The sequence below is a fragment of the Chiloscyllium punctatum genome, chromosome 10 (genome assembly GCF_047496795.1).
Source record: "Chiloscyllium punctatum isolate Juve2018m chromosome 10, sChiPun1.3, whole genome shotgun sequence".
Taxonomy (NCBI): Eukaryota; Metazoa; Chordata; class Chondrichthyes; order Orectolobiformes; family Hemiscylliidae; genus Chiloscyllium; species Chiloscyllium punctatum.
The window spans coordinates 82,300,784-82,325,997 of NC_092748.1; the positions used below are offsets into that span (position 1 = coordinate 82,300,784).

The following is a 25,214-nucleotide window of genomic DNA, read 5'->3' on the forward strand; positions in this document are numbered from 1 at the left end:
ATGGGTTCACACACAGTTTTGGGATCCTTATGTATTGTCATGGCAAGTTGAGGTGCAAGTATTACTAGCAGATGGGCTGAGGAGTTGTTGTTACCTTTCGTATGGCCAGAAGCAGAAGGCAACTACTCTTATATGGCACACTTGCACCTCTATTAACGATAGAGGGGCGAGGATTCATGAAGACTTGTCCCTGTCTCCCCTCTCACATTGTCCAGCTCTATGCAGTAAGCACAAGCGACAGCATGCAGGTCTGTGTTTAGCAGTGGCAACTGCTAAGTGCTCCTGCTGTTATGACTCCATTCTGAGATCTGATCCCTTTTTAGAAGAGGATAGGCTTCCATCCAAGAGGGAAACTCCAATCTGCAAGAATCTTGTGTTTGAACCAAAATGCAGATGTCTTCTGGAAGTTGTAATGAATTTTCACACTCCAGGTTTTCCAGTATCTGCCATTTCATTGTGAATATAGCAATGAGGAGCAGACACAGGCCTTTTGGCCCTTTTTTAGCTTCCTCTAATAATAAATGAGATTATAGGTCATACGCTTCAAATACTACATTCCCATTTACCACTGATAACCTTTGCTTCCTTTGCCCAGCAATTAGTAGATTTCCACCTTAAAAATACTCAGTAACACTGCCTGCTGAGGTTGAATACTCCAAATTGTTTCCATCCTCAGATGGAAAAAATGTTGCCATCTCTGCCCTAGAAGGGCACCCCTAATTTTTAAATAGTACATCCCAGTGCTGAACTCAGCCACAAGAGGCAACATCCTTTCCACATCCATCTTGTCAAGACTGTTCAGCATCTTATGCACTTCAATTAAGTTACCAGTTACCATTCAGCCACTTGACCCTGTACTGCCATTCATCATACTCATGGTTGATCATCCAGCCCTGAACCTTGTTCTTGCTTTCTACTCATAGTCTTTGTCCCTTTAACCTGAAGTCACCTTACTGTTCTAAGCTCCAGTGTAATCAAGACCAACCTCTCAAACATATCTTTTGTAAGACAACCCACTTATTCCAGGTTTCAAATAATAAATATTTTGTGCACTGTCAAAGGTGCATTTACATTCTTTTTAAATTAGATCAAAATTGCACACCATATTTGAGCTGTGGTCTCATTGCTGCCCTGTATAATTGAAACATAACATCAGTCTGAAATATTCCACTTGCCTTCTTTAATTGTTGTATGTGTTTGCTCACCTTTTGTGACTCGCATGCTAACACATCTCTATCCTTCTCTGCCATACCTAAATCTGAGGTTGTTGTCCATTTAAGGAGTACTTTTTTATTGTCTACCAATCCTGTGTATTTATTTCAGTGTATACTTATACAGTCCAAGTGTAGAATCCAAATGATTCAGTCTCCACCTAGAGTCATAGAGATGTACAGCATGGAAACAGACCCTTCGGTCCAACCTGTCCATGCTGACCAGATATCTCAATCCAATCTAGTCCCACCTGCCAGCACCCGGCCCAGATCCCTCCAAACCCTTCCTATTCGTATACCCATACAAATGCCTTTTAAATGTTGCAATTGTACCAGCCTCCACCACATCCTCTGGCAGCTCATTCCATACACGTACCACCCTCTGTGTGGAAAAAGTTGCCCCTTAGGTCTCTTTTACATCTTTCCCCTTTCACCCTAAACCTATGCCCTCTAGTTCTGGACTCCCCCACCCCAGGGAAAAGACTTTGTCTATTTACCCTATCCATGCCCTTCATGATTTTATAAACCTTATCACCCCTCAGCCTCTGACACTCCATGGAAAACAGCCCTAGCCTGTTCAGCCTCTCCCTATAGCTCAAATCTTCCCCACCCTGGCAACATTCTTGTAAATCTTTTCTGAACCCTTTTCAAGTTTCACAAATTTTTCTGATAGGAAGGAGACCAGAATTTCACGCAGTATTCCAACAGTGGCCTAACCAATATCCTGTACAGCCACAACATGACCTCCCAACCTCCTGTACTCAATACTCTGACTAATAAAAGAAAGCATACCAAATGCTGCCTTCACGATCCTATCTGCCTGCGACTCCACTTTCAAGGAGCTATGAACCTGCACTCCAAGGTCTCTTTGTTCAGCAACACTCCCTAGGACCTTACCATTAAATGTAGAAGTCCTGCTAAGATTTGCTTTCCCAAAATGCAGCACTTCGCATTTATCTGAACTAAACTCCATCTGCTACTTCTCAGCCCATTGGCCCATCTAGTCCAGATCCTGTTGTAATCTGAGGTAACCCTCTTCGCTATCCACTGCACCTCCAATTTTGGTGTCATCTGCAAGCTTACTAACTGTCCCTCTTATGCTCTCATCCAAATCATTTATATAAATGACAAAAAGTAGTTGACCCAGCACTGATCCTTGTGGCATTCCACTGGTAACAGGCCTCCAGTCTCAAAAACAGCCTTCCACCACCACCACCACCCTCTGTCTTCTACCTCTTGAGCCAGTTCTGTATCCAAATGGCTAGTTCTCCCTGTATTCCGTGAAATTTAACCTTGCCAACCAGTCTCATGGGGAATCTTGTCGAATGCCTTACTGAAGTCCACATAGATCACATCTACTGCTCTGCCCTCCTCAAACCTCCTTGTTACTTCTTCAAAAAACTCAATCAAGTTTGTGAGACATGATTTCCCAAGCACAAAGCCATTGTTTCAGCCCACAGTAACTGATACCAGTGCCCCAAAAACTGGAATCCATTTCTCCCACACCAGCCTTTGAGTGGTGTATGCATTTCATGAAGTTCAGAAACATGGAAGATAGATACATGCCATCTGGCCTTTCAAGCCAATCACTATGATCATGGGTGATCATCTAATTCTATACTTTGTAACTGCTTTCTACCCATACCCTTTGAGACTCCGTCCAAGCCCAAGAGCTATATTTAGCTCCTTCTTGAAAACATTGAATGTCTTGGCCTTAATTACCTTCTTTGGAGAATTCCAGAGTTTCACCCACTGGGTGAGAAACTACTCATGAGTCCCAAGTGGCTTATCTTAGACTGTATCCCTAAACTGTGACTCATGATTCTGGTTTTCTCGGTCATCAGAAATAACCTTCCTGCATTTACCCTATCTAGTCCTGTTAGAATTTCATAGATTTCTGAGATTCCTTCTCATTCTTCTTACTCTAGTGACGTCCAGTAAACTTTAACCAATCCAGTCTCCCTTCATGCATCAGTCCTGCATCCTAGGAATTGGTCTGATAAGCTTTTGTTGCACTACCTCCATGGCCACAACATCCTCTTTCAGATAAAGAAATCAAAACTACTCCATTTATGGTCTTGCCAAGATCCCTGTATAGTTACAGGAGGATATTCCTGCCCATAGACTCAAATCCCCTTTTGAAGGCTAATTTCATTTGCTGCCTTCACCTGGTGAACCTGCATGTTTACTTACAGCAATAGAATAAAACAAAAAATTGCAGATATTAGTAAAACTCAACAAGGCTGATTAGCATCTGTGGAGAGTAAGTACACTGTTTCAAGTACAGTGTTTACTCTTCCAAACAGGAGTTTGAATCCTTTTCATGCGATGTCCAAGTTGGCAGTAATGTTGTAATTTGTATAAATTAAATGCATACTTCCATGCTGTTTTGTTGCTCTCCCCAAACATAAAAAAGAAATACTGTAGAGTGTCGTGTTGGAAAATATGGCCAGTCAGGCAGTATCCAAGGAGCAAGAGAATAGAGGTTTCAGCATCAGCACGACACTCTTTGACTCTGATCTCCACCATCTGCAGTCCTAATAGAAATACTGTACACGTGTACCAGATATCTGCTGTCGCTTTATCACCAAAATGGAGGACCTGCAAGCAGTTGCTTCATTTGCCTGAACTGATCGAAATTGTTGCTGTAGTATATGAATCAATGCTGGCATTTCTAGGTTTTGCCAAGCAAACTTCCTTCTGGATCTTGTGTTCCTTCAGCCAGGCGACTCATGGCTCAGATGATGATCCAGAAATTATTCCCTTTACGTTCTATCTTTGGTGCTCCACTCTTCTGCCAATCTAGGCAGACTCCTTACCAAGTACAAGTCATTGGTACTTCTGTGGTCTATGATTACTAGGTTAGAGGTTCCTCCCTCAATACATTCTCCTCTCGGTGCATAGAACCCGATATCCCTCATATAGGGAGTGCTGGTTGGCTTATTGAACACCAATACTCTAGTTCTAACATTGGTTTATGTAGTAAGGTGTGATGTGATGAAAAACACAGGAGGCAGATGCTTCAGAGGCAAAGAAAGTTGCTGTTATTAAAACAAGCAAATTTGAAATATGTACAATAACTGAAAAAGAAAATGAATACAAAAAAAAACCTCCAGCGAAGTGAGACTTATCTGACAGCTAACTAGCGCCCTAATTAACCCTTGCTGCCCTGAATTCATACTGTGGGTTTCAGATTAGAGCTGTTAATTACTGGATAACAGGAGAAACTGGAGAAACAAAACAAAACACTAATCCCAGGGTCTTATCCTGCTTCCCTTCCCTGGGGGTGCCCTGTAAGATTGGCCCCAAAGCTCACCCGTCCCAACCTTTCTAACTGAGCTGGGACAGAGGGTCTCAATGAGCTTGTGTTCAGTGGCTTCTGTCAGTTTGGACAGTGGTGGATGTTGCTGGCGCTACCCTGTTCGGTATCTCAGCGCTCCAGTTGCTTCTCGTTTGTGCGGAGGTTTGTGAATGCGAAGATAATTATGTTCTTTCTTTTCCTGAATCTGCTATGGTTTGAGTCTGTGACTGACTGCGACTGGCTGTTGCTGATTGTCTCTACTCTGGCCAAGCCTCTCATTGAATCGAACCCACCATCACCCAAGAAATTGGAGTTCTCCAGTTATATCAACTGTCTGTTCCTCTTTCTCCCACCAAATTTGGATTTGATTACTGAGCTGTTATTCCTTCTCCTCAGGACTGAATGAGCCTCCTGATCATTAGATGAGGTGTAAGTGGTTCACCGATTTTAAAGTGAATGGGTTTCTGATAGTTTTGAATATCCAGTATTTCTCTTGGATGGATGTACATTAAAGTTTCACTGGTAGTGTGAAGTCTTTGCATTGAGGCAAACAGGTTTGCATGCAGTACAATGGTGTGGAATGTTCGTAACTTTGCCTGAGGAAACTGATTTAAAAAGTTGAATGGTTTTGTATTTTTGTAGGCTCCAGAATGTCTCAGTTATTTGCTCTGCAGCTTGGTGTTCCTTGTCTTTAGCTGAGGTGTTTGTGGGGGTCTTTCTTTAGCTTTACAAGCTCAACCCCTGTTGCAAACTGTTGCCACAGGCTTGCATATTCCCTCATCTGTTTCGGCCAGAGAGCTCAAGGAGTCTTAATTGAAATGTGAATTCCAAAACTCGCGTCCCAAGTTCAGAGGGTTTTAGTCCAGAGTGTCTGATGGGGGTTGTTGTCTGTTTACTATTAGTATTCCCTATAACTACATTTTTTCCCCCTTGCCCAACTTGAATGGCTTCTTGTACCACTGTCCCATGGCCAATTAACTAACCCATCCTGCCGTTCTTACTCAAAGAACCTCAAACCTGTTGCATAATTATGAAGGTTGAGGCTTGTGCATTCCTGCCTCTGGCTCCTTTTACCTTCCTTATTGACAGTATCACCTTCTCCCTGACCAATGACCAGCTGAGAAAGCCCTGCCCTAAGAGGTGTGACTACCTCATGGTGCAAACGAACCAGGTAACTTTTCCTTCACTGTGTTCTGGTTTGGCCTCCATCGCACAAGTTCTTAAGCTAAAGCTGCTTGAGTTGTAAATACTTCAGATGTGTTTTCCCTGATCATACCTGCAGCCATGACAAAGTCATAGAGCCCTATAGCATGGAAATAGTCCCTTCAAGTCAAAGCAGTCCAAACCAAACAATAATCCCAAACTAAACTAGCCCTATCAGCCTGCTCCTGGCCTATATCACTCCAAACCTTTCTCATATATGTACTTATCCAAAAGTCTTTTAAGCAATGTAATTGTATCAGGATATTAATTGCATATACAGGCCACCCTCTGGGGGGGAAAAAAATTTGCTCCTCATGTCTCTTTAAAATCTCTCTCCTGTTACCTACAAAATGTGTCCACTAGTCTTAAATTTTCCCATCTTAGGAAACAGACAACTACCACAACACTCTCTATACCTTTCTGTGCTTTTATAAACTTTTATCATGATGCCTCTCAACCTCCAAAAATAACTGTACGGCACGGTGGCTCAGTGGTTAGCACTGTTGCCTCACAGCACCAGGGACCCAGATTCAAATCCAGCCTTGGGTGACTGTGTGGAGTTTGCACATTCTCCCTGTGTCTGCATAGGTTTCCTCCAGGTGCTCCGCTTTCCTCCCACAGTCCAACGATGTGCAGGTCAGGTGAATTGGCCATGCTAAATTGCCTAGGTGCATTAGTCAGAGGGAAATGGGTCTGGGTGGGATACTCTTTGGACGGTTGGTGTGGACTTGTTGGGCCAAAGGGCAAGTTTTCATATTGTAGGAAATCTTTTTTTAAAAAAACTGCTAGCCTATCTTTATAACTCCAACCTACCATACCTGGCAGCATCCCAGTAAATCTCTTCTGAACCTTTTCCAGTTTAATAATATCCATTTATTACTTGTCCTGTCATCCTTTTTTAATGTGTTTTAATTAATACTTAAGTAACTTGTTCAACTACTTGTTTTCTTCTGTTATACTTTATTAACCCTACCACCAGTTCCTTATTTCTTTTAAACCTTTGGAATATATAGAGTCATAGAGAGATACAGCACGGAAACAGACTCTTCAGTTCAACTTGGATATCCCAAACCAATCTAGGCCCATATCCCTTCAAACCCTTCTGATTCATATACCCATCTAGATTCCTTTTTTTTTTAAATGTTGCAATTGTACCAGCTTCCACTACTTCCTCTAACAGCTCATTCTATGCATATACCACCCTCTGCATGGAAAAAGTTGCCCCTTAGGTCTCTTCTATGTCTTTCCCTTCCCTTCTCACCCTAAACCTATGCCCTCTAGTTCTGGGACCCCCCACCCCCCAAACAATCCCAGGGAGGGATCTTTGTCTATATATCCTATCCATGCCCGTCATGATTTTATAAACCTCTATAAGATCACCCCTTAGCCTTCAACTCTCCAGGGAAAACAGCCCTAACCAATTCAACCTCTCCCTACAGTTCATATCCTCCAACCCTGGCAACATCCTTGTAAGTCTTTTCTGAACCCTTTCAAGTTTCACAACGTCCTTTCGGCAGAAGCCAGAATTGCACGCAGTATTCCAACAGTGGCCTAACCAATGTCCTGTACAGCCGCAACATGACCTCCCAACTCCTGTACTCCATATTCTGACCAATAAAGGAAAGCATACCAAAAACCACCTTCACTATCCTATCTACCTGCGACTCCACTTTCAAGGAGGTATGAACTTGCACTCCAAGGTCTCTTTGTTCAGCAACATTCCCTAGGACCTTACTATTAAGTGTAGAAGTCCTGCTAAGATTTGCTTTCCCAAAATGCAGCACTTCCCATCTATCTAAAATAAACTCTGCCCCTTCTCAGCCCATTGGCCCATCTGATCAAGATCCCATTGTATTGAGGTAACCCTCTTCGCTGTCCACTACATCTCCAATTTTGGTGTCATCAGCAAACTTACTAACTATACCTCTTCTGCTCACATTCACATAATTTTTTAAATGATGAAAAGTAGTTGACCCAGCACCGCTCCCTGTGGCACTCCACTGGTCACAGGCCTCCAGTCCGAAAAACAACCCTCCACCACCACCACCCTGTGTCGTCTACTTTTTGAGCCAGTTCTGTATCCAAATTGCTAGTTCTCCCTTTATTCCATGAGATCTAACCTTGCCAACCAGTCTCCCATAGGGAACCTTGTTGAATGTGTTACTCAAGTCCATATCGATCACATCTACCGCTATGCCCTCATCAATCCTCTTTGTTACTTCTTCAAAAAAACTCAATTTCTTTAGTCAATCAGCATCCCCCATACCTACCAGCCTTTCCTTTCGCCCTAACAGGAACATACTGTCTCTGGATTCTTGTTATCTCATTTCTGAAGGCTTCCCATTTTCCAGCTATCCCTTTTCCTGCAAACATCTTCCCCCAATCAGCTTTTCAAAGTTCTTAATACCATCAAAGCTGGCCTTTCTCCAATTCAGAACTCTTCAACTTTTAGATCTGGTCTATCCTTTTCCATCATTATTTTAAATCTAATGGAATTATGGTCGCTGGCCCCAAAGTGCTCCCCCACTGACACCTCCGTCACCTGCCCTGCCTTATTTCCCAAGAGTAGGTCAAATTATGCACCTTCTCTAATCGGTACATCCACATACTGAATCAGAAAATTGTCTTGTACGTGCTTAAGAAATTTCTCTCTATCTGAACCCTTAACACTATGGTAGTCCCAGTCTGTTCGGAAAGTTAAAATCCTCTACCAAAACCACCCTATTATTCTTACAGATTGCCTTACAAGTTTTTCTCAATTTCGGTCTGACAATTAGGAGGTCTATAATACAATCCCAATAAGGTGATCATCCCTTTCTAATTTCTCAGTTCCACCCAAATAACTTCCTGGATGTATTTCTGGGAATATCCTCCCTCAGTACAGCTGTAATGCTATCCATTTTCAAAAACGCCACTTCCCCCTCTTTTGCCTCCCTTTTCTGTCCTTCCTGTCGCATCTGTATCTGGGAACGTTAAGCTATCAGTCCTGCCCATCCCTGAGCCATGTTTCTGTAATTGCTATGCTATCCCAGTCTATTGTTCCTAACCATGCCCTGAGTTCATGTGCCTTCCCTGTTAGGCCCCTTGCGTTGAAATAAATGCAGTTTAGTTTATCGGTCCTACCTTGTTCTCTGCTTTGGCCCTGACTGTTTGATTCGCTTCTGGGTGGTGCTGTCTAAGGATCTTGGCATTTCTGCAGTGCATCTTGCACATAGTACATACTGCTGTTACTGAGCATTGATAGTGGTGCTAATCAAGCAGACTGCTTTGTCTTGGATGGTGTTAAGCTGCTTGGATGTTGAAGCTGCACCTATCCACCCAAACAGGGAGTATTCTATCACACTCCTGACTTGTGCCATGTAGATAATTAAACAACTTTGGGGAGTTAGGAGGTGAGTTACTTGCTACAGTATCCTAGCCTCTGACCTGGTCTTGATGACCCTGTATTTATGTAGTGAGTCCAGTTGAGTTTCTAGTCAGTAGTAATTCCCAGGATATTAACAGTGGGGTGTTCAGTGATAATCATGCCATTGACTGTCAAGGGGTGGGAGTTAGACAAATGACTATATCGAAGATGGTCATTGCCAGGAATATGCTTGGTATGAATGTTAGCTACTTGTCAGCCCAAGCCTTCAATGCCAGGAGCATCCAAAATAATGTGGTTGAACTTGCAGCATGGTTGGTACCTGGGACTTTGAGATTGTGGCTATTTGGAGACATGGCTAGAGCAGGGACAGGAATGGTTGTTGCAGGCTCCAAGGTTTAGATGTTTCAGTATAAACAGGGAAGGTGGTAAAAGAGGGGGAGGTGTGGCATTGTTGGTCAAGTACAGCATTAGGGTTGCAGAAAAGATGTTTGAGGACTCGTCTACTGAGTTTTATGGGCTGAGGTTAGAAACAGGAAAAGTCCCCCTGTTAGGAGTTTTCTATCGGCTTCTGAAGAATTCCAAGATGTAGAGGAAAGGATTATGAAGATGATTCTGGATAGGAGCGAAAGTAATGGTAGTTCTTATGGCTGACTTTAACTTCTCAAATATTGACTGGAAATACTATAGTTTGAGTACCTTGAGATGGGTCAGTTTTTGTCCAATCTGTGCAGGAGAGTTTCCTGACACAGTATGTAGATCAGCCAGCAAGAGTCGAGACCACATTGGATTTGGTACTGGGTAATGAAGCAGGCCAGGTGTTAGCTTTCGAGGTAGGTGAGCACTTTGATGGTGACCACAATTTGTTTGGTTATGTTTATTTTAGTGAAGGAAAGGGATAGGTATTTACCATAGGGCAAGAGTTATAGCTGGGGGAAAGGCAATTATGATGCAACTAGGCAAGGTGCATGGGATGGGGAAGAAAACTGTGGAGGATGGGCACAGTTGAAATGTGGAGCTTGTTCAAGGAACAGCTGCCATGTCCTTGATGAGTATGTATCTAACAGGCAGGGAGGAAGTGGTCGAGCAAAGGAACTGTGGTTTACTAAAGAAGTTGAATCTCTTGTCAAGGGGAAGGAGGCGGCTTATGTTCAGATGAGACGTGAAAGCTCAGTTAGGGCGCTTGAGAGTTATAAGTTAGCCATGAAAGACCTAAAGAGAGCTAAGAATAGCCAGGAGCAGACATGACAAATCTTAGGCAGGTAGGATCACGGAAAACCCTAACACTTTTTATAGCTCTGTCAGGAATAAAAGAATGACAGAATAAGATTAGGGCCCGTCAAGGACAGTAGTGAGAAATTGTGTGTGGAGTCCGAAGAGATAGGAGAGGCATTAAATTAACATTTTTGTCAGTATTCAGGGGAGAAAAAAGCAATGTTGCGGAGAATACGGAGATACAGGCTATGAGACTAGGCGGGATTGAGGTTCATTAGGAGGTGTTAGCAATTCTGGAAAGTGTGAAAATTGATAAATCACTTGGGCTGGATGGGATTTATGCAAGGGATTATGGATGGGATTATGCAAGGAAGCTAGGGAGGAGACTGCTGAGCCTTTGGCTTTGATCTTTGTCATCATTGTCCACAGGAATAGTGCTAGAAGACTGGAGAACAGTAAATGTCCCCTTGATCAGGAAGAGGCGTAGGGACAACACTGGTAATTATATACCAGTGAGCCTTACTTTGGTTGTGGGTAAAGTGTTGGAAAGGATTATAAGAGAGGATTTATAATCATCTAGAGAGGAATAAGCTGATTAGGGATAGTCAGCACGGTTTTGTGGAGGGTGGGTCATGCCTCACAAACCTTATTGAGTTTTCTTTTTTGAGAAGGTGACCAAACAGGTGGATGAGGGTAAAGCAGTTAATGTGGTGTATATGGATTTGAGTAAGGAGTTTGATAAGGTTCCCCATGGTAGGTTATTGTAGAAAATACTGAGGCATGGGATTGAGGGTGACTTAGCGGTTTAGTTCAGAAATTGACTAGCTGAAAGAAGATAGTGGGTGGTAGTTGATGGGAAATGTTCATCCTGGAGTTCAGTTACGAGTGGTGTACCACTGTTTTGGGGCTACTGATGTTCGTCATTTTTATAAATGACCTGGATGAGGGTGTAGAAGAATAGGTTAGTAAGCTTGCAGATGACATTAAAGTCAGGGGAGTTGTGGATAGTGAGGAAGGATGTTGCAGGTTATAGAAACATAGATAAGGTGTGGAACTGGGTTGAGAGGTGGCAAATGGAGTTTCATGTGGACAAGTGTGAGGTGATTCACTTTGGAAGGAGTAACAGGAATCCAGAGTATTGGGCTAATGGTAAGATTCTTTGGTAGTGTGGATGGGCAGAGCGATCTGTGTTCATGTGCATAGATCCTTGAAAGTTTCCACCCAGGTTGATGGGGTTGTTAAAAAGGTGTATGGTGTGTTAACTTTTATTGGTAGAAGGATTGAGTTTTGGAGCCACAACATCATGTTGCATCTGTACAAAGCTCTGGTGTGGCCGCACTTGAAGTACTGCATACGTTTCTGGTCACTGCATTATCGGAATGACGTGGGAGCATTGGAAACGGTGCAGAGGAGATTTATCAGAATGTTGCCTGGTATCCAGGGAAGGTTTTATGGGGAAAGGTTGATGGACTTGAGGCTGCTTTTCATTAGAGAGAAGGTTAAGAGGTGACTTTGAGACAAGATGATCTGAGGATCAGTTAGGGTGGACAGCGCGAGCCTTTTTCCTTGGATGGTAATGGTGAGCACATAGCCTTAAGTTGAGGGGTGATAGATATACGATAGATGACAGAGGTGATTTCTTCACTCAGTAGGAGCAGTATGGAACACTCTGCCTGCAACAGTGGTAGACATGCCAACTTTAAGGGCATTTAAATGGTCATTGGATAGACATATGGATGGTAATGGAATAGTGTAGGTTAGATAGGCTTCAGATTTGTTTCACGGGACGACGTAACATCTTGGGCCTAAGGGCCTGTGCTGCACTGTAATGTTCTGTGTTTGAAGTCTGGATATTGTCCGGGTCATGTTTGCTTTGAACATGGACTGCTTCAGCATCTGAGGAGCCACAAGTGGTGCAGAACTTTTGGAAGTGGAAACAATTCAGTTTTAAAAGAAAATTAAATGGCAGGTGATTGAAGGAAATAACATGCAGAGCTATGGGTGTACATCAGGTAAATAGAAACAACTGCATTAGTCTGCAGAGCCATAAGTATTGGAAGGCTGAATGACCCACCATCTATACCACTTAGTTTGCCTTAATCAAGTGGCCAAGTGGTTAAACTTGTGTGACATAGAATCGGTACAGTACATATAAAAGTCATTCACTCCATTAAGTCAGCAGCAACCCTCCGAAGAGCATCCCATCTGCCCAAACCCAATCCTGATGTTTACCATAACTAACCCATCTAGCCTACATATTCCTGAACACTGCAGGGCATTGAGTATGGTCAATCAGCCTGACGTGCAGATCTTTGGACTGTGGGAAGATGCACAGAGGAAACCAATGCAGACTTGGAGGGGGAGGGGTGGGGGTGGGGGGAAGAAGAGAGAGAGAATGTGCAAACTCCACACAGTCATCCCAGGCGGTCCTTGGTGCTGTGAGGCAACAGTGCTAACTACTGTGCCACTATGCTTTCCCATTCAACTGGTAAAAAGAATTGTTAAATTTGTCTTCACATTACAATATTCTTTTTTTTTCCTTTAATTTAAATGACCAGAAATATTATTGCTATTCATACATCAGTTAATTCAATATGAAATACAGCAGAAAATGCTGGGAAGCATTTTTAGCTTGAGCAGCATTTGTAGAAAAAATTTGTAGATTTCAGACTGATTAGTTTACTTGTAATCCAGTCATTCAAAAGTGTTTTCATTTTCATGACCTTATTTTGACACTCGCATTTCTTCATTGGGAAGATTCTATTGATAAAACTATAAAGTCAACCACAACTCTTTACTTCTTAACTAAAGGCTACACTCCCAGCACAAAGCTACATTAAGCATGTACATATGCATAAGTGCAGTTATACCTGCCTTATTTATAACTACCTGCCTTTTTGGTGTTTTCTCCTTACCTGCCTCCTTTCACCTTTTTCAGGTGTATGCTTAGAGTGCTGGATTCATTTGGTACGGAACCAGAATTTAACAGTGCTCAATATGCTCAGTCTAAGGGCCATAAAACCCCATGGGGTAAATGGAACCTGAACCCACAGCAGTTCTACACCATGTTCCGTAAGTAATTTATTCCATTTGACTCTTTTTTTTTTTGCATTAAATAATTTGAGGATTAAGTTCTTCACTATTAGAATACAAGCAGATCACCAATTTAATGCACACATTTTGGTCAAATATAAAATATTAGAAATTTAATTTTGTACAGTAATCACAATGTTTAGGCTACTGGCGACATCTAAGATGTGCGCAACATGCAACTAATTGATATTTTTAAAACTTGTACAAAATTTTTGCTTTTTCTAATTGCGAAACACTGAAACTACTGACGAACTAAACACTGAAAATAGGCAAGTGAAAAGATCAACGAGTAATCTAGTGCAGAGTAGAAATTTAAGAACATTTCATCTATTTTCCTTGAAATCATTAATTATCTAATTCGGTTGTTTAGAACAATCCAGTAGCTTAATGATTGATATTAATGCAAATAACATTTCATTCCAGTTTTATAAATTCATTGAATTTAAGTTTCCTCAGTCACATGGAGAGTTAGAACTCTGGAACAATAGTCCAGGACCTGAATGACTAGCCTAATAATAATGCCAATGTGATACAATCCCAACCATGTGTCCAGAACTGCATTGCATTACCCTGAATACAATTTTACCAGAGCTTTGTGCCATGAACAATCTTGCACCCATTTTGTATTAAGGCCAATACTACTGTATTTTAATTGTATTTTCTGCATGTTCATTAGTTCTTAGTGATTAATTTGATCACTGAAGTGCGTTCTTCCCTTATGCTTCTACCTTCTTCATTCTGTGATATATTGGCTTTCTACTCTTTTTAAAACAGTTTTAATTTGCTGATAAAGTTGAATTTAAATCTATTGATAGTCAAGTCCATTATTATGGTTTAGGGGATGGAAAAGGCATGTAATAGATGTGTGTAAATTAGATATGTAGGTTTGAGAAAAGTTGAGCTGAATTTTCCTCGCTCTACAGAGTCTAGGGCATGACAATATTATGTCAGGCTGACCTCTGCACTGACAGAATTCTGGAAGCAGAATGTAGATGGGCCTTCCATTGTGATGCTAAGCTGTAAAACTTAATCTTTTTATTAAATTACTAGCATTAAGTCCTGTTGCTCAAATCTCCCTGGGCAAAAGTAATGCCACCACAACCCACTTTGTGGACAATGATTTGCTGTTAATGTTTGTTGCTGAAATGGCTGCTGTTGCCACCTTCTACTGAAGATGTCTTGCCTTACTGTCCTGATACTGAACATAACTGAACTCAGCCTGACTTGCTACCTTTGCTGTGGCGTGATGTGTCATCATTTTATCAAAATATTGTCCCATCCCCTGGCAGACCAGTTTAAACTTCTCCCAACAACACTAGCAAACTTAGCTGCAAGAATGTTGGCCCCACTATGGTTTAGATGCAGACTATCTCGTTTGTACATATCCAGTCTTCCCTAAAAACAGTCCCAGTGACCCAGGAATCTAAAGCTCTTCCCTCTTGCATCAACTCTTGAGCTACGCATTCATCTGTCCTATTTTCCTATTTCTATACATGCTAGCACAAAGCACAGGGAGTAATCCAGAGATTACAACCATTTGAGGTCCTGCTTTTTAATCTACTGCCTATTCCCTACATTCTTGATGGGAAATGTTCATCCTAGAGTTCAGTTACTAGTGGTGTACTGCAAGGATCTTGGGGCCACTACCGTCATTTTTTAAAATGCGGGCATAGAAGGATGGGTTAGTAAACTTGCAGATGACACTAAGATTGGTGAAGTTGTGGATAGTGCTAAAGGATGTTGCAGGTTACAGAGGACATAAGCTGCAGAGTTGGACTGAGGTGGCAAGTGGAGTTTAATGTGGAAAAGTTTAAATGGGAGGAGTTTAAATTCACCTCAAAGTGAATCTGAGGTGATTCACTTTGGAAGGAGCAACAGGAATAGAGAGTACTGGGCAAATTATAAGATTCTTGGCAGCATAGATGTGTCCATGTACATACATCCCTGAAAGTTGCTACCCAGGTTGATATGGTTGTTAAGGAGGCATACGGTGTGTTAGCTTTCTCTTAGTGATTGAATTTTGGAGTCACGATATCATGTCTGTATAAAACTCTTGGAGTGTTGTGTACAGTTCTGGTCACACATTTATAAGAAGGATGTGGAAGCTTTGGAAAGGGTTCAGAGGAGGTTTACTAGGATGTTGCCTCATACAGAAAGAAGGTCTTATGAGGAAAGGCTGAAGGACTTGAAAATTTTCATCAGAGAGAAGGTTGAGAGGTGACTTAATTGAGACGTATAAGATAATCCGAGGGTTAGGGTGGACAGTGAATGTCTTTTTCCTCGGTTGGTGATGACTAGCACACGAGGACATAGCTTTACATTGAGGAGTGATCGATATAGGACAGATGTCAGAGGTAGGTTCTTTACTCGGAGTAGTAGGGGTGTGCAATGCCCTGCCCACAACAGTAGTAGATGCGCCAACTTTAAAGGCATTTAAATGGTCATTGGATAAACATATAGATGAAAATGGAATAGCGTAGGATTGATGGGCTTCAGATTGGTTCCACAGGTCAGAGCAACATAACGCAGTACAGGCCCTTTGGCTCTTTATGTTCTAAACATTCTGTCCATACAAGTCACAGCTCCTGGATTAGCACTGTGTCTCCAGGCACTAGATCAGATTAGATTAGATTACTTACAGTGTGAAAACAGGCCCTTCGGCCAACAGGCCAACAAGTCCACACCGACCTGCCAAAGCATAACCCATCCAGACCCATTCTCCTACATTTACCCCTTCACCTAACACAACGGGCAATTTAGCATGGCCAATTCACCTAACCTGCACATTTTTGGATTGTGGGAGGAAAACAGAGCACCCGGAGGAAACCCGCGCAGACACTGGGAGAATGTGCAAACTCCACACAGTCAGTCGCCTGAGTCGGGAATTGAACCCGGGTCTCTGGCGCTGTGAGGCCGCAGTGCTAGCCACTGCCACCCACCAACTACTCAAGCTCCAAATCCTGAAACCCCAGCTTCAGCACCTGGGATCACTTCCTGCGCATATGGTCATCTAGGACAGTAAATCTTACCATCCAAGATTCTTCACACGTGACCAGTTACACGTTCTCTCAGCTGTCCTCTCCAGAAATGTCCTAAATTTACACATACCTTTAGACTAGAACAAATATAGATTCAGGTAATAGATAATCCTGTTTTCAATAAATAATGTTTCCTTTAGCTTCAGCGATTTAAGCACAGTCAATTACTCACCAACCAATCAGCTTACTGCTTTCCCATGATATCACTCTTCAATTTCACTGCAAGTGTTTGAAGAGAAACTGAATGCTCCTTGCAGGTCTGCCTCATCCCTGCAGTCTCCTTTTTGTCCTTTCTTGATGCTGTCTGCTCCTCATGCCCAGAGCTGACTGCTTTCCAAAGTTGAGTGAGTTAGGAAGAGTTTCAGTTTTGTGATGTGATAGCAAAGGAAACGTAATTATAGTTCTCAATCAGGATTGTGCCTCACTCAGAGGGAAACTTTGAAGTGCACCAGTATATATCTGAGGCCCTTGCAAATAGTGGCACTTTATGCCAGTGGTAGATTAAATGGAGTGTTGGTTAAGTTGGTGTTGACCACTTTGTTCGCAAGTGGGGGATATTCTATCACATAATTGACGCATACGTTGTAGATGATGAATAGGCTTTCTGGAATCGAGAGACAAGTTTATCCTTGCAGAATTCGGGGGCTCTGATGTGCACTTGTTGCTGCATGGCTGGTCCAATTCAGTTAGTTAATTAGTGCCCTCAAATTGTTGGGTAGGATTCATGACTAGTCTTAGTATTGAATGTTAAAAAGTTTCTGGCTATCAACTCTATCTGTGCGCCTCATTATCTTGTACACTTCAATTAGGTCCCCTCTCTTCCTTCTTTTCTCCAATGAAAAAAGTCCGAGCTCAGTCAACCTCTCTTCGTAAGATAAGCCCTCCATTCCAGGCAGCATCCTGGTAAACCTCCTCTGAACCCTCTCCAAAGCATCCACATCTTTCCTATAATAGGGCAACCAGAACTGGATACAGTATTCCAAGTGCGGTCTAACCAAAGTTTTATAGAGCTGCAACAAGATCTCACTGCTCTTAAACTCAATCCCCCTGTTAATGAAAGCCAAAACACCATAAGCTTTCTTAACAACCCTGTCCACTTGGTTGATAATTTTAAGGGATCTATGTACCTGCACACCAAGATCCCGCTGTTCCTCCACACTGCCAAGAATCCTGTCTTTAATCCTGTACTCCACTTTCAAATTTGACCTTCCAAAATGCATCACTTCACATTTATCCGGGTTGAGCTCCCATCTGCCACCTCTTAGCCCATCTCTGCATCCTGTTAATGTCCCGCTACAGCCTACAACAGTCCTCTATACTGTCAACGACACCTCCAACCTTTGTGTAATCTGCAAACTTGCTAGCCCATCCTTCAATCTCCTCATTCAAGTCATTAATAAAAATTACAAAGAGTAGAGGCCCAAGAACAGAGCCCTGTGGAACACCCACCATTGACTTCCAGGCAGAATATTTTCCTTCCACTACCACTTGCTGTCTTCTGTCGACCAGCCAATTCTGTATCCAGACAGATAAATTTCCCTGTATCCCATTCCTCCTGACCTTATGAATGAGCCTACCATGGGGAACCTTCTCAAATGCCTTACTGAAGTCTAAATACACAACATCCACCGCTCGACCCTCATCAATTTGTCTAGTAACATCCTCCAAGAACTCTAAGATTTGTGAGGCATGACCTGCCCCTCTCAAAGCCGTGCTGACTTCCTTGCTCTTCCAGATGGTCATAAATCCTATCCCTCAGAGTCCTTTCTAACACCTTGCAGACGACAGATGTGAGACTGACTGGTATGTAATTGCTGGGGGTTTCCCTGTTTTTCCTTTGTTGAAGAGAGGAATTACATTTGCCTTCCTCCAGTCCTCTGGTACGACTCTGGTGGAGAGTGAGGATGTAAAGATCTCCGCAAGTGGCGAAGCAATCACATTTCTCGCTTCCCAAAGCAGCCAAGGTCAAATCTGGTCTGGTCCTGGCGAATTGTCAATCTTAATGGTTGTCAAAATTTTCAGCACATCAGCTTCCTCAGTCTCTATCTGTTCAAGCATGTTTACCTGCTCCTCAATGGTTTCATTCACTACAAGGTCCTTTTCTTTAATAAAGACAGAAGCAAAAAACTCATTTAGGGCTTCCCCTACCTCCTCAGACTCTGTCCACAAGTTCCCTATGCTATCCCTGATCGGCCCTACTCTTTCTTTGATCATTCTCTTGTTCCTCACATACGTGTAAAATGCCTTTTTGGATTCTCCCTAATCCTTCCTGCCAAGCCTTTGGCCATCAATCCCACTTTCCGGCACTTGGCCCATTGCCTTATATGTTATGACATTAAGTGCTGATCCATGTACTTTTTAAAGGTTCAGAGGTATCTACACCTCAGTCAGGTTCTCCCCCCCCCCCCCCCCCCCCCCCCCCCCCCCCTCAGTCTTTCCTGCTCTTAACCAGTCTGAGACTATTCAGCCTCTCTTCATAGGTAATATGCTGTAATCGAGGCAGCATCCTGCTCTCCACACATTCACTTTCCTTGCAATCATGTGTAACCTGCAGTGACCAGAAGTGCACGCAGTACTTCAGCTGCAGCCTAATCAAAATTTTTTTTGTACAGCTCCAGAATAACCACCTTACTCTTATCTGCACCATGCACAATAAAAGCAAATGCCCCGTATGCTGCCTTAATCACCATATTAATTCATAGTGTTGTTTTTAGGATTCTGTGGACAGTCACCCCAGGATTTCCCTGAGGTTTCTACTGCCTTGCCATTCATTCAGTACTGTTGCCTTGTAACTTTAACGTGCATCACCTCACTTTTTTTTAAAAGTGTTAAATTCCATCTTGTCACATCTGACCAACTTGTCAATATCTTACTGTAACCTAAAACCTCCTTCCTTGCTATTAACCACCTAGCCAATCTTCATATAATGCACACAACCACAACATTCTCATCTATTATTATTTATGTACGTCATGAACAGTAAAAGGCTCAGATTGATAGACGTGGTATGCTACTGAACATTGGGCTCCATCCCCTTCTACAATCACCCTCTGTCTCCTACCACTAAGCCGGTTTTGGATCCCATTTGCCAAGTTACTCTGAACCTATATGCTTTAACCTCCTTTTGTCAGTCTGCCATATGGGACCTTGTCAAAGAATTTGCTAAAATCCACATAAACAACATCAATTGCAGTACCCTAAACTACACAACTAAATCATTTCTCAAAAAATTCACTCTAGTTTGTTAGGCTTTGTCAGACAAAGATCTTGCCTACTGGAAGTGACAAAGCCCATCTGTTTCTGTTGCACGTGGTCATTGGCTGACTCTTGTGTGGTTTGAATGTTGCTTGCCACTTATCAGCTGAACCCTGAATGTTTTCAGTGTCTCATTCAAGCAGTCCATGTCTGCCTGTAGCATTTGAAGAGTCATGAATAGTATTGAACACTCTGCCATCATTGGCAACCAACTCCATGCCTGATAATGGAGGGTAGAGCATCTGTAAGGCAGTTGAAGGTGATTGGGTCTAGAACACTGCCCTTGGAAGCAGGAATCTTGTGATGCAGTTATATTGTCTTGACCTTGGGGCCAGCAGGCCTAGGTTCATGTCCTACTGGCCCTAGGGGTGCTTTTGGGGAACAAAAAATCTGAAAGGTTTGATTGGAAACTATCTACTTGATGAGCTCCCTGCAGTGTTCTCTTGGGACTAGGATGGTTGGTCAGCAATGACTTCAATGATCTCTTTATTTGATTCAAATATGACTTCATTCCTTGGCAACTGTTTTTCCCCTGAATCTCATTGATTTCATTTTTGCTAAATTCCTTTTTTCTGCCATTCGGGCAGCATTTCACCATCACTTTCTTCATAAATACAGCTCTTTATCGAAGTTTGGCCTAATGCTGTCATGTGTTCAGAAGTCAAAATGGCCCTGGCAAAACCCAAACACTGTATTAGCACTGTAACACGTAATTGCTGTGTAAGTGTTTTTAAATTCATCCATGGGATAAGTACATCACTTGCTAGGCTTGCATTTATTGCCTATCCTTAATTAGGACAGTTAGGAATCAACCACATCACTATGTCAGGATTCATCTGTAGGCTACACCAGATAAGGATAGCAGTTTCCTTTCCTAAAGGACGTTAGTGAAGAAGATGGTTTTCCTGACAACAATGGATTCGTGGTCATTGGTTTTCTTAATTACAGATTTTTAAAATTGGATTCAGTTCCACCATCTGGTGTGGTGGATTTTGAACCCTGGTTCCGAGGACATTACCTGGGTCTCTGCATTAGCAGCCCAGCAATAATATCACAGCCACATTGCATCTCCCCCAGTGTGGCACTGATAGCATTGTCATACTTTTCATCAATTTGCCGATATTGAAAAGTAGATACTGGGAGCAGTTGGCCATTTTGGTTCACTCTTGGTTATTTTAGGCAAGACCTACCTTGGCTGTATTCCACATTGCAAGTTAATAGTTTATACTAAAACAGTTTTGGCAAAGTGCATGACTATTTCTGGAGTGCTGGACTAGTTTTGACCCTGTTTTCTTTGCTATATCTCATGCCTTCAGTTGTTTCTTGATGTTAAATAGAACAAATCAACTTGGCTGACAGCTGGCTTTTGTTGTTTGGAGCTTCCAAAAAAGCTGAAATGGACTGACTAAAGATGAGTGCAAATGCATTAGCCTTTGTCTTTTGCAGTGATGAAAGACCATAATACATACAAGCGGAAATTAAGCCATTCAGCCCATCGAGTCTGTTCTGCCAATCATGCCTGATAAGTTTCTCAACCCCATTCTCCCACTTTCTCTCCATAACCCTTGATACTCTAACCTTTCTATCTTATTCTTAAATATACTCAGTGACCTGGCCTCCACAGCCTTCTGTGGCAATGAATTTCATGGATTCACCACTCTCTCTAGCTGAAGAAGGCTCTCCTTATCTTTGTTCTAAAAGGTCTTCCCTTTACTCCAATGCTGCGCACTCGAGTCCTGGTCTTTGATAACAATGGAAACATCTTCCTAACATCTGCTTAGTCCAGGCCATTTCCATAATCTGTATGTTTCAATTAGAACCCCCCGATCCTTCTAGACTCTATAAAGTACAGACCCTGAGTCCTCTTTATATGTTAAGCTTTTCATTCTGGGACCATTCTTGTGAACCTCCCCTGAACTACTAGTCTATAACCAGTACATCCTCCCTGAGATATGGGTTCCAAAACTGCTCTCAATACTCCAAATGTGGTCTGACCAGAGTCTTTTAAACCTCCAAATACATTCCTGTTTTTATATTCAAATCCTTTCAAAATAAATGTCATAATTGCATTTGTCGTCCTAACTACTGACTCAACCTGCAAGTTTACCTTAACAGAATCCCTGACGAACTCCTGAGTGTCTTTGCACTTCAGGCTTCTGAATTTTCTCTCTATTTAGAAGATTGTCCATACCTCTATTCTTTCTACCAAAGTGCGTGACCTCAAACTTTTCCACATTGCACTCGATCTGCCACTTCTTTGCTCACTCACCTAACCTATCCAAATCCTTCGGCATCCTCCCCTCCATCTCAATGCTACCTGTCCCTTTACCTATCTTTATATTGTCTGCAGACTTAGCCCGAATTCCCCTCAGTTCCTCTTACCTAGATTGTTAAAGATAAAGTGAAACGTTGTACTTCCAACACTGAGCCTTGCGGAACACCACTTGTCACTGGCTGCCATCCTGAGAAGGACCCTTTTATCCCCACACTGTTTTTCTGCCAGACAGCCACGCTTCTATACATACAAGCACCTTGCCTCTAATACCACGGGCTCTTATCTTACTCTGTCATCTCCTGTGCAGTACCTTGTTAAAGGCTGCCTTGATGTCCAGGTAGATAACATCTATTGGCTCTCCTTGGTCTAACCTGCTTGTTACTTCCTCAAATAATGCTAGCAGATTTGTCAGGTATGATCTCCCCTTGATGAAACCATGTTGACTTTGCCCAATTTAATCATACTCTTTCAAGTATTCAGAAAATCTTAACAATGGATTCCAGGATCTTTGCCATAACCGAGGTTAGGCTAATCGGTCTGTAATTTTCCATCTTTTGCCTTACTCCCTTTTTAAACAGGGGTATCATGTTCGTGATTTTCCAGTCCTCTGGGACCCTCCCTGATTCTAGCAATTTGAAAGATCACCACTAACACCTACACTATCTCTTCAGCTCTTTCCCTTAGAACTTAGTGTGCGGCACGGTGACAGTGGTTAGCACTGCTGCCTCAGTGCCAGAGACCAGGGTTCAATTCCTGCCTCCGGCAACTGTCTGTGTGGAGTTTGCACAGTCTCCCCGTATCTGCGTAGTTTTCCTCCGGGTGCTCCAGTTTTCTTCCACAGTCCAAAAATGTGCAGGTTAGGTGAATTGACCATGCTAAATTGTCCATAGTGTTAGGTGAAGGGGGGAATGGAGGGTGTGGACTTGTTGGGCCAAAGGGCCTGTTTCCACACTGTAAATAATCTAATCTAAACTCTGGAGTGTAGTCCAACTGGTCCAGGTTATTTATCCATCTTCAGGCCATTCAGTTTTTCTAGCACCTTCTCCTTGGTGATGGCCACCATATTCAGCTCTGCTGCCTCACTCTTGAATTTTTGGGATATTACTCATGTGAAGACTGAAGCGAAGTAATTATTCAATTCTTCAGCCATTTCCTTGTTCCACACTACTATCTCTCCAGTGTCATTTTCCAGTGGCTCAGTGTCCACTTTTGCCTCTCTTATGCCCTTTATATATCTAAAGAAACTCTTAGTCTTCCTTCATATTACTAGCTAGCTTACTCTCATATTTAATGTTTTCCCTCCTTATTTCTTTTTTTTATTGCCCTCTGGTCTTTCTAAGCTTCCTAATCCTCTGGTTTCCCACTACCCTTCGCCACATGATATGCATTTACTTTGGCTTTTATGCTATCCTTGACTTCCCCAGTCAGCCGTGGTTGTCTCATCCTCCCTGTACTATGCTGCTCTTTTTTTGGGATGAATCTCTGCAATGCCTCCTGAATTAATCCCAGAAACTGCTCCCACTGTCTTTCCTGCTGGACTCCTCTGCCAGTCAATTCTACCCAGCTCCTTCCTCATGCCTCTAGTTGTCTTTATTCAGCTGTAATACTATTACCTCTGATTCTATCTTCTCCCTCTCAAATTGCACAGTAAATTCAAATGTATTATGATCACTGCCTCCAAAAGGTTCCTTAACCTTTTTAAGCTCACTTATCAAGTCTGTCTCATTGCACAACATTGAATCCAGTATTGCCTGTTCCCTAGTGGGCTCCGCCACAAGCTGCTCCAAAAGCAACTCCTAGACATTCCACAAACTCCTTTTCTTGCAATCCACTGCCAAACTGATTTTCCCAGTCCACTTGCATATTTAAATCCCCCATGATCTTTGTCTTTCCTACACACCTTTTCTGTTTCTTGGTGTATCTTTTGTCTCGGTTCCTGACTACTGTTTGGAGGCCTGTACGTGAATCCAACAATGTGTTTTTTTAAAACCTTTTTGTGGTTCCTCAATTCTACACCATCTGACCCTACTTAGTTTCCTACTATTGGTTTAATTTCATTTCTTACTAATAAGGCAACTCCACCCCATCATTAAAGGTGGGAATGAAGGGAATGCTTGATGTGAAGCCAACATTTGGTCTCTCTGCAACTGTCACTGATACCAGTGTTGCCACAGACTGTATATGCATTTGTGATGAACAGATTGCTGAAGATGAATGAGTAAGTTGTTCTTAGTAAGTTCTCTCTTTTTTTTGCATACTGCAAGCTGCGTCTGACAGAATTTTTCCTCATCCCCACTTGGTCAGCACTACTGCAAAACTATTCCCTGTTCTTCCTGAGCTAATTCCCTATCGAGTACCCATTGCTTGGTCTGCTTTAGCTACATTGCTTTTCCATGAATTCCAGTCACTTCAGTTAGCAGTCTTTTGTTGAAATTTAATAGTCCCTGCGCACCGCATTTGAATTTGAAAAACTAGCAGTTTTCCTGTTGTGGTGTGGCTTGGACAAAAGTGTGAATGTTGGGGATATAAGCAAGAATTTTTTTAAAAATCAGAATTTCTGAGGAAAGATTTTCCCATTTCCTGATTGAGCTTTGAAAGGCAACTTCAGAATCTTACTATTGAGCAGCAAACACCTTAGTTATGCATTTTCATTAACTAATTAGCCCAACTAATATTATTTCTCTGCCACTTTGAATTATGCTCTCCTTCACTGAGAAACTAGATGGTGCAAGTTCCTGAAGTGAAAGTCACAGCATATACCTAACAGTTGCACCCAGCTGAATACTTGTACCAGCCAACAATGTATGCAGCACAGTGTATGTGCATGGACCATGGCCACCATCATCCTCGACCTATTATCCATGCAAGTTGGCATTAGCAAATCACTAGGCCCAGCAGATCATCATAGCTGCCCTCCGACCACACTCACTTATTTTGGCTTTTAGACTTTAGAGATTAGGGACCCTTAACATTTGCATATTTCTGTCAGGTTGCTTTGCGCTTGAGAACCTAGCATCTTGTGCATCTTCAGAGTGCAACATATGGTTCTTAACTTACTTTCTAGTGCTCATTCACTTTGTTCGTGTGGCCTCTTTGGTTTATATGTTTTTAGCATGTAAAGAGAATAAAAAGATGTGAATGTTAAGCTGTTGCAAAGAAGTGGCTTACTTGCAATTGTAGAAATTGTCACAGCTGCTGATTTAAGTACTGATAATTACTGCTATCTTTTCAATGTTTTATTAATGTTATTTTGGTTGAG

At 42.3% G+C, this 25,214-nt stretch overlaps 1 protein-coding gene across 7 annotated transcripts in view; it reads left to right on the plus strand.

The window, feature by feature from the left end:
• Nucleotides 1-25,214, plus strand: part of mgat5 (alpha-1,6-mannosylglycoprotein 6-beta-N-acetylglucosaminyltransferase) — a 168,733-nt gene that overhangs the window by 97,214 nt on the left and 46,305 nt on the right. For all 7 annotated transcript variants that reach the window (XM_072579655.1, XM_072579653.1, XM_072579658.1 and 4 more), the window contains one exon: nucleotides 13,233-13,366. In XM_072579655.1, the coding sequence (XP_072435756.1) occupies nucleotides 13,233-13,366 (134 nt within the window). The remainder of the gene's footprint in view (nucleotides 1-13,232; nucleotides 13,367-25,214) is intronic.